Source organism: Hibiscus syriacus, unplaced genomic scaffold, assembly GCF_006381635.1.
Source record: "Hibiscus syriacus cultivar Baekdansim isolate YM2019G1 unplaced genomic scaffold, ASM638163v2 tig00110777_pilon, whole genome shotgun sequence".
Classification (NCBI taxonomy): Eukaryota; Viridiplantae; Streptophyta; class Magnoliopsida; order Malvales; family Malvaceae; genus Hibiscus; species Hibiscus syriacus.
Window position 1 is genome coordinate 942,995 of NW_024062858.1, and position 10,280 is coordinate 953,274.

General features: G+C 33.2%; 2 protein-coding genes across 3 annotated transcripts; one reads left to right on the plus strand and one right to left on the minus strand.

Annotated features, from left to right (window-relative positions):
• Positions 1 to 2,546: 2,546 nt before the first annotated feature.
• Positions 2,547 to 4,524, plus strand: LOC120139865 (reticulon-like protein B3). The gene is made up of 6 exons (XM_039154979.1): positions 2,547 to 2,826; positions 3,294 to 3,474; positions 3,565 to 3,706; positions 3,889 to 3,958; positions 4,045 to 4,291; positions 4,343 to 4,524. Exons 1-5 carry the CDS (start codon positions 2,637 to 2,639, stop codon positions 4,203 to 4,205), a joined length of 744 nt encoding a protein of 247 aa, XP_039010910.1. The 5' UTR covers positions 2,547 to 2,636; the 3' UTR covers positions 4,206 to 4,291; positions 4,343 to 4,524.
• A 400-nt stretch (positions 4,525 to 4,924) lies between these two features.
• LOC120139864 lies at positions 4,925 to 8,793 on the minus strand. Of its 2 annotated transcripts, XM_039154978.1 has the most exons (5): positions 8,474 to 8,793; positions 7,879 to 8,031; positions 7,341 to 7,412; positions 5,432 to 5,929; positions 4,925 to 5,218 (listed from the first exon to the last, which is right to left on the minus strand). In XM_039154978.1, exons 1-5 carry the CDS (start codon positions 8,609 to 8,611, stop codon positions 5,165 to 5,167), a joined length of 915 nt encoding a protein of 304 aa, XP_039010909.1. In that variant the 5' UTR covers positions 8,612 to 8,793; the 3' UTR covers positions 4,925 to 5,164. The 2 variants fall into 2 exon arrangements, with proteins under 2 accessions (XP_039010909.1, XP_039010908.1); XM_039154977.1 differs by having other exon boundaries at positions 4,925 to 5,929.
• Positions 8,794 to 10,280: the final 1,487 nt, after the last annotated feature.

Here is a 10,280-nt window from a genome sequence, read left to right on the forward strand (position 1 = left end):
CAATTAAAGCTCCACTCCCGGCATTTGAAGCTCAAGTCTTTTTTTTTGGGGGGGTTAATTTAAAGCATATATCATGCAGCCAGATAGAAAAGGGTTTCTGCAGTGCCTTTTTTTTTCAATCTTTACAGCAACAAATGAGGTAAGTTACCATACTATACTTTTGCCTAGCAGTTGGTGTTTTTTCCTCGATTCTGCTTTTAGTTTATTTAGTAGGGTAAACCATGTGTATGGTTGGATGATTAAATATATTGAATTAATTTAAAATTATGATTGAATTGATAGAATATATAATTAATAAGGATTAAATGTGTAATTATACAATTTTTGTTAACTGTCACATCATATTTTCATTAAATATTAACGACAGGTGACTCGATTAGTATCATTTAAATAGTTAAACGATCTGATTGATAAAATTAAAAGATTGATAATCAAAGTGAAAATGAATAATAGTTATTATGGTGAGATTTTGATCAAGATTCAAGAACACTCGAACTAGTCTTACATGCAACATTGCAAGGAAACTAATGTTGGGAACTCAAATTGCAACATGATCTTCTTTTGTGTGGTTAGGAAATGGAAATTTTTAGGGGTGTAACTATATTTCAAACATCTCTTCCATGAAAGAGATCGTAATCTTAAGATTCGAATATTAGACTTATTAAATGTCATCTATAATTTTTTTTATAGGAATGGAATGTGAAATAGAGACTAGTAGGTAGTAGTCTCATCTAAATCAACTGGTTTAATTCAAAATTCATACATTTCAATCTTCAAAAGAGTTTTGAGCGAGAGAATTTGCTGTCTTTTTTCAAGTTGTGATGTTTATTTTATTGGTCCCTCTTTCACATATTTTTGTTTGGTTATTTGGAGGAAGGATATTTGTTCCTCTTCTGGCCCCATGAGGAAACTCCACTTGTGGTTGTAAATGTAAGATAATGGTCCAAAGTACTAACAACGAATCTAATTTTTCTTTTTTATAATTTTAGTATAATACATATACTATAGTTGTTCGAACTCTAGACATCTAGAAATAACAATATTCTCTTTAACTATCATGGTTGCTTGATGAATTATTAGGTAAATTGTTCTTTTCACAATCTAAGCTACAATTTCACCATAGTTTATATGTTCCAGATGATTTAAAACGGAAAAATTGGTAAACATGGTGAGAGAGAGAAAAAAGGAAATATTGATCCAAAAATTCTTTATAGGTTTAGTAATTTGAATACTAATCACTAAAGTTTTCGACAGGTGAAATTAATTTTGGAAAAAATATCGACAATTTCATCTATTTTTTATATTTTAAAATTAAATTAAAAGAAAAGAAAATTATAGGGATTAAGATAATTTTTTAAAATTATTCTTTTAAGTGAAACAATGAGTTTAAAGATTGAATCATGTTATTATTTGAATTATAATTATATTATTAAACTTTCAAATATTCAATTAAAATAATTTTGTTTTGAATCCATATAATTTTTTTTAGATCTAGGACCAGTGGGACATTGTGATCATTTTTATCCTGACAATCTTATTTTTATCTTTAATTTTATTTTTTCTTGATAATTTTAAATCTATGATATTACTTTTTGACTTTTCAAACATAAAAAAATATCTGGAGTAGTATATTAAAATTTTAAGAATAAAAGTTTCTACATTTGTACATCCTACCAACGTCTGTCAAAATTGTGTCCATTTGTTATCTTATTAATATTTAAGTAAAAACCTCTTTCATAAGTTATCTTATTAATTATTTAATTACTTAAATAGGTCCCTCAATGACCAATATAACTTTTAATTAAAATTTTTAAAATAAAATTCAGCACCATTTGTCAATTCGGAGAAAAGGGAGTAATAATTAACAATTTTGCTCGCCCCATCTTCTAATGCCATTAAGATATTCAAATCAGGAATGTGTAAAAGAGTTTGATTACATTAATTTGATTTTTTTTAATATGTTTGATCTGATTTAAAAAGTTTAGATTTTCAATTTATTTTTAATTTTTTTATAATTTAAATTATTGTTTAAAAAATATAAATAATTAGATTAGATATACATCGTCTAAATTTTAATTTTAGATCATCTAAAAATCTGATTAAAATTGGATATTTAAAATTGAATAAATATGTTTATTTTGAACCCTTTAATGTTGAACTTAAGAATTATAATGTTTAATTATTTATTATGTATAAATTATTTTTTTAATAAATTTTAAATTTAATCATAATCCTAGAGGAGAGAAGGTGTATCTAAAAGTCATTTAAAGAAATATAAGGAACATATAATATCGGATATCGGAAATGCACACGTAAATTCAAAAATAAATCGGACATCTCTTAAAATTCCTCGTGTCTGTATAAGATTGGTCCGGCTGTATCTTCGTCAAACCGCCTGCTCCACTTCAGGTTCCGGTTTTCCGCCAAACCTACAGCTCCGGGTTTCCAAACCTACCAACAGTCCAGATTAAAACCGTATAAAATTAAACGGCCCAGATTAAATCTAACGTGTAGATTTTATATTAAGCCGCAAAAGATAGTAGAGGGTTTGAAGAGGTAGAAGAGAACAGTAGAACAGTGGGTTTCCTTTTGGATCTTCAAAACGCTAGGAAAGTAGAAAATCGGTTGAAAAAAACATGGCTGAGCACGAAGAGAAGCACGAGGAATCGTTGTTGGAGAAGATATCGGACAAGATCAAAGGTGATTCATCATCATCGTCTTCGGATTCCGATGACGACAAGCCATCGGAATCATCTATGAAAGCTAAAGTCTTCCGTCCCTTCGGAAGAGAAAAGCCCGTCCACCACGTTCTCGGTGGAGGCAAACGTATGTTGCACAAACCCTTTTCTTCACTCCTTAAATCTGTTCATTTCAGTTCTTTTCAAGTCCGGGTTTTTTTGAAGTTCCCGATTTCCGTTTTTAAACAGTTAAATTCCCATTTTGTTAGAAAAATCGACGATTGTTAAAGAGGTAGATCTTGCTCAATGATTTAGATCGAGCTTTTGGTTTTGATTAGTTGATGTTGTTTGAGTATGAAAGTAGGTTATGGAGTTTCGAGATCTTTAACTGAATGATGAGAATAGTTCTACAGAAGTTTACTTTTTCGCTTTATTAGAGTGAACGAAATCTGGGATTATCTTTATTTACCAGTAATTTCAGAACATCGTATTTGTTTACCAATCATGTTCCTTGATACTAATTTGATAACTTTTAATTGATTATCATCTGTAACTATTACATTCCGACAATAATTGTTTATGATGCATGCTTATAATTGGGTGTATGTGTGATAGAGGCTGATATTTTCCTGTGGAGGAACAAAAAGATTTCGGCTGGCGCTCTAGGTGTTGCAACTGCTATATGGGTTTTGTTTGAATTGCTAGAATACCACCTTCTCACGTTAGTGTGTCACTTGTTGATACTTGCTCTTGCACTACTCTTCTTGTGGTCAAATGCTGCTACCTTCATTCACAAGTAAGCTGTTGAATTTGTTCTCTAATTCCGGGGATACATTCAGATTCTGGTTTCTTTTGACTGGACATAATGGTGAATTGTTTTGAATAGATCTCCACCGCGCATTCCTGAAGTTCAAATCCCCAAGGACCCAGTTTTAGAGCTTGCACAGGCACTTAGGTTTGAGATTAACCGGACTTTTGCTGTCCTGCGGGATATTGCATCTGGAAGAGATCTTAAGATGTTCCTCTCTGTATGTATTTTTATTTCACTGAATAGTCTTCTTGTTGTTGATCATTTGCAAATATTCATCCAACTTGGAATTAAGATAGTGGTGCAATGGTTACTTGGGTTGCTTTGCTCTATTTGAAGATTCCCAAGTAATTTACCTTGCATTTGACTATCATATTGGATTGGCACCCTGATTTTTTTCAGGTGATCGCTGGCTTATGGGTCTTGTCTATTGTGGGAAATTGGTGCAACTTCTTGACACTGTTCTACATAGGTATATTACTTACCTTTAAATGCTTTGCTTTCACTCCCTCGAATACATTTTTGTTTCCTGATTTTTTTAATGGTTGTGCAAAGTAGTCTTTGCACTACTTCACACCGTGCCTGTGCTGTATGAGAAGTATGAAGACAAGGTGGATCCATTTGCTGAGACAGCATGGCATGAGATCAAGAAGCAGTGTGCAGTTTTCGATAAAAAAGTCCTGAGTAAAATTCCCAAGGGGCCATTGAAGAAAGATTAGGTTACTGGTGAAAATGTTGCTGTTGCTAGGTTTTGACAAACAACTGCTAGCTGTTTCTGTGAAGGTGGTGTCAAATTTTATCCAGTATTAGTTAGAACCATGCTTTCATATGTTCACAATTTGTCGAATTTGTGATCTTTTAATTCTCGTCTTTACTACACACATGGTAGGCTTTTATATGTCTATATATGTGACAATATGTTATGATATTGCATGTTGTGGATCAGTGTGTTGTACATTGGGTTGAAGGTTATCTCTACTTGTTATGGATATCTTTCTGAATGATTCACTTTGCTTTCTGTTGGAGGCTTGATGGATTCATGGTCGTTTTTAATTTCTATTGTGTTTATTAAAGATTGAGAAAACATTGCAGGCACTAGCCTAGCCTGCATCCTATAATATTGGATATTAGATGAAGATGCCCATGTGGAATTTTCTTGGAATGTAACCACACCTACTGTAGCATAATGCAGGAAGTCTTGAAATTTAAAAATAGAGCGACATTATATATAATTTTCAGACATGTCTTTTGAGAAGCGTGCATTTTCTATGCCTGAAAATTCTTCTGATTAATAATTATGAGCGTATTTTAAAAAAAACGATACATTTTTGTTTTTATTGGATATATCTAATTAAAGAATCAGAACCCTTAAATCTAATCAGATTGATGGTTTCGGCCTATACACAGCAGAAAGACATTTAAAACAGGCATCAACAAATGGAAAAGAAAGAAATACTATTTACCATGAAGGATGAAAGAGTCCTCACCTAACAAGTTAAAAACGCAGTTTTACAGTTTCAAGATTGTAGGTTGCCTTCAGCCAAACTGCACATAAAATCTTCATTCCTTGGTCCATGTTATAAGACAAACAGAAACAGTGGAGCAATTCAACGAGCCATGCTGGATCAACTGAATTGCCTACTGGCTGGCATGCAGCATTCGTGTTACTTGGTGGCATTCAGATGGCAGACCTCTCTACGCATTCATTCAAAGCACACCCCACAAAATCGGCCTGAAGCATATGCTTCACTTGAATATTAGAAGACAGGATTGATTATCTCATTAAATCCAAAAACACAAAGCCATTCCAGAGGCTGTGCAGAAGCATAGAAGGCAATAAATTCCTTGACCGTGTAAAAACGACACCCATCACCATTCCTAGGAAAATAAGCGGTAGCATTCTCTGTACATTAAAATGTGCCAGAGCAAAGAAAACTGAGCTTACCAGTATTGCACGCCATACAGGCATGTATTTGGTCAAGGAAGGGAGAAGGAAACCCCTGAAAACTATCTCCTCCCACACAGGAGCACAAATTGAAACAACAATCGCATATAGTGCCATCGCCACCGGATCTCTTGCTAAAATTGATTGCTCAACACTTGAAAGGGTTACAGGAGTAGAAGGCATCAGTGGCAACAAGTTGAGGTTGAACTGTGATAATCGATTGACGAGAGGAAACATGAGGCATCCTAGAGCAACATCAAAAAGCCACTTCCCTCTCAAGCTAAATTTAAACCAATCTGATGGAAGGGGATGAAATTGAGACAGGCAGCGGTTGAGTATTACAATCCCAGCAAGGCCTTCAGTTACGTCAGTCACAAGGCTGACCAAGGCTTGCCCTCTGAATTTTAGAGATTCCTTGCTGAACCCTGCCATGTAAGCAGCAAAAGGAACCATCCAAGACCCAATGAACCAGAATGCAGCTACCCATAGAAGCATAACCTGCATGCATAAGCACAGAACATAATATCATGCAACTAATTGACACATTTGTGATTCATCAAACTTTCAATGAGATTGTCATACAACAAAGTGGCATTCCTTCAGTTCCATCCAATCCATTACTATAGTTCCTAGTCTTGAAATGCTAACAAGCATGATTATTTATTAATATCTAGTTTCAGATATGATCATTTCAACCTATTACCATATAGTGTTCCACTTATTTACTGAAATTCATTTACCTATCTCCTAGACAAGTTATCAAATATCAGATATAAAACAATAAACAAAGATTTGTTCATGTTATCTACCAGAAAATATTGAAACTACAACTAATGACAAATTAGGAAGGATATAAAAGAAAGTCTCAATTTTCTCCTCTCTTAAATTTGTTTAGGGTGTGTTCCAGAAGAAAATTTTGAGATGCACCAATTCCAAATAACAGCATTGGTTATTACATTGCTGGGATAGTGTAATATGGGTATAATTATATTTATAGAAGCGTATAGACATTAGATAATGAAACAAATAAATTTTTTAATGAGATTTGAAAGAAGGTTTAAGTATGTCATAGGTCCCTGTACTATCTCAAAATTTGAAATTTAGTCCCTATACTTTTTTTGCAAAATTTGGTCCATTTACTATTTTAAATTTCAAAATCTTGATCCCTCCGCTAGCTTCTGTTCAGTTTTACCATTAACTGTTGACCCGGCAGCTATAAAAAAATGAAAAATATTTTTTTAGTTCTCTATGTTTAACAATTTTTATCAATTGAACACTTAAAAAGCTGTAAACATAGATGATTGGAAAATTGTATTTTTCAATTAATGAAATTATTTATTTATTTTTAAAGATTAAGGGTCAAATTGATAAAAACTGCAGACATAGGGACTAAAAAGTTATTATGCCTTCTTTTATAACTGTCAAGTAAGAAATTAACAGTAAAATTGAACATAATCCGGAGTAGGGACTATCTTTTCAAATAAAAAATAGTATAGGGACTCAATTTCAAAAAAATAAAGTATAGCGACTAGATTTTAAATAGTACAGGGACACCTAACATATTTAAACCAGTTGAAGAAATTAAGAATGACAAAAAAAAGGAAACATAGTATATGATGATTTCTTACCATAGAACCAAAGAATTTAACAAATTCCACCTCAAAAGGTAGAATTGGAAAAGAGAAATCAACACTCCAAAATCCCTCGTTCAAAGTATTTTCACAATTCCAATTTTCATTTTCCAAACAAGGTAAGTCCATTTTAAAATTTTAAGTCTCACTAACATATATAAAACCTTAGCTGCTTGCTTCAGTACAATAACTGACCAAACATGCTTAATTATAAAACCTAAATAGGCAGTTACAGACTCAAAATATATTTCTACAGAATACCAAGTAAAAAAGCTAACCTGCAGAATGGTCTCTGCTGTCCATGGTACAGTCCACCTGCTACCAATAGCCCTCAAGATTGCATCTGCAGCCTGCATCATAACCAGCTAGTTTCATCATTTTCCCTATAAAGTTTAAAAAAAGAATGAAGAATAAAAATGTAAAGAGATTAGCAAACATGTCGACACAATCGACAAATTCTGCACTAAGCTCAAATTTTTTATCCCTTCAATCCATTACTAACGCTTTGATCTAAAACCACCATGATTGTATTTTGCTAAGAGCCAAGTTGGTATTTAGTAAAATATGCCATAAACTTATTCTCATCAGTTGCAGATAAGTTCAACTATGAGAAAACATCTTAATTCTCCCATAAATTATATCTGAGTGACAAACAAGAAGCAGCACCTTAATTTTCCCACAAATTCATTGTCCAGGTTCACAAGAGGCTGGTTGCTACAGAGTCAGTGATCAACCAAAGAGCAAATAGTTGGCATACAGATTAAACTGAAAGTATGCCACTTCATCGAATTGAACCAGACTAAAGGAAAACATCACCTCTTTAAAAGTATATTTCCAATCTCTTTTCTGAGCACTTGACTTGTCGAACTTGATCTGCACTAATTCTTCAGGCAGAAAATGCTCAATGTATACAGGTTTTGGATTTTCTGGGGAAACCCCTTCATGCCTAAAGCATGAAATTTTCCATTTCTGCAATTTAAAAACAAAACCATTAACCATAAATAGCTAGAAACAAATAGTACAGTTAGCATAATTTCATTAAACATAACCGAGAAAATGAGATAACCAATTGAAGCCAAAAATAACTCTAGTAAATAAAAGCTACTTTCTGGGTTTAAATGGCCTAATCAAGTTTCCATATACGTAGTTTTACTCTTTATTCCTCCATTTTCAGAGCAACCAAGCAGAACCAAACTAACTAAAACCAGTATCAACAAAATTTTCATATATGTAAAAGTTTAACCAAGGCAGCCTTAGATGGATTAAAACTTCCAATTTTGTTACAATTAATTTTTCCTCCATTTTCTCGGCAAACAAACAAAATACATTTCAAAATTTCAGCTTCATATTCTCAAAGCCAAAATTCAACATAAAAATGAAAGAACAATAATGCGTGTGCTCTTGTACTTACGTTCTTCGTGAGCTTGGGATTGTATTCAAAGATCCGGGAGCTCCGGGTTAAAGAAAAGGTACCGGGGCGGTTCGGAACCCGAAATTTGGAGAGAGAAGGTGCAAGAACAGGGTACTGAGAGCAACAGGAGATGAACATGAGGCCCTAATTTCAAGAACCACAACAGATTGCGGCATTAAAAAGGCATAACTCTGAATTATGAACCCTATCTGTGAGGAGTTTGGGGCTCCGAGTTTAGGGTGTTGGAAGCTACTTTCCAGTTTCCTTGGTAATCCTTCCTTTTCCCTGATCCAATGGATTTTCGGGGGTTGTTTCGTAAAATTAATAATTTTTCTTTGTGGTCCCTTTCATTTTACTTTATTTTAACTGCGCTCCCCAACCCCAAAACTCAAGTTACCTTGCAATTTGCACAACAATAAAAATAACAAAGTTTCTCTTTGTTATTGTACGACCGCAATACCTCTAATTACTATAATAATGTCTTTTACATCTATAATCACAAAAACACGATATAATTAAAAACATGATCATGACCGTAATTTAAATCACTAATAGAGACTAGAGACATTGCTACATTTAGGACTCAAGGTGGGGAGGGTATCAAACACTTTTGCCTTAAGATGGATATTTAGCTGACGGATCTCACGTCTTCTCCATCATCATACCAGAACTCACAAATTGTTCAAAGGATCATAAAACTTGGTTTCAAAACTAAGAGGCTTTACCAATCTCTACAATCAGTCAAACTCCTAGAAAATGTAACATGTTACCGAGAAACTCCCTAGCTAAATGGACCTCCATATATCGATGTTTATCGGCTTACAAGTTTAGCTTGAGGAACCAATTCCTCAATAGCTGGATGTACTTCTCAAAATAATATCCAAATGCATTGTGTATAACACTGTGTATCAAAATGCAACTCGAAATTGGTGTTATCTTGTTAAGAGTTTGCTCAGTAGTGTATGCTTTTAAGTTAGAGTAACAGATAAAAACAATATCCAAATACATTATGTATAACACAGTGTATCCAAATGCAACTCGAAATTGGTGTTATCTTGTTAAGAGTTTGCTCAGTAGAACATGGTGTACGCTTTTAAGTTAGAGTATCAGATAAAAACAATATCTAAATGCATTCTGTATAACACGGTGTATCCAAATGCAACTTGAAACTTGTTGAAAACATTTTGATATTTCGATATAAAAAATTAAGTTAAATGAATTTTAAGATTTTCCACAAAGGTTTTCTAAGTATATTCGATATAATTATTCGAATATCAAAATATTACTCCAAATCTTTCAAATGTCATTTTTAATCCTTACTCAAGTGTAAAATTAAGTTTTAATCTTAAAATAATTTCAAAACAATTTTACAAAATATTTCGAACCATCTTAAAGCCAAAAATTCCAGATTGCTCAGAGGGAATCGATTCCCCCCTGAATGGTTTGGCTCCGAGAATTCCAGTATGCTCGGAGGAAACCGATTCCCCCCTATGTAACGGTCGAAATATTTGAATTTTACACTTAGGGAACCGATTCCCCTTAAGGGGTACCGATTCCCCCATGCTCCAAACTGTTTTATTAATTGATTTCACACTAAAACGGCTATATTATCTTCATTAATGATCCCCAACGTTCAGAAGTGATTCAAGGTGTATTTAAGCAAGCTTAGAAGCCATTGATCAACAACAAGAAACATCAAGCAACTAGATTCAAGAGAGAATCAAAGAGAAAGCATCAAACCTCAAGTTTGAGCATTTCAAGCCTATTTTTCATTCAATATTCATTTTGCTTTCAAAAACACTTATTG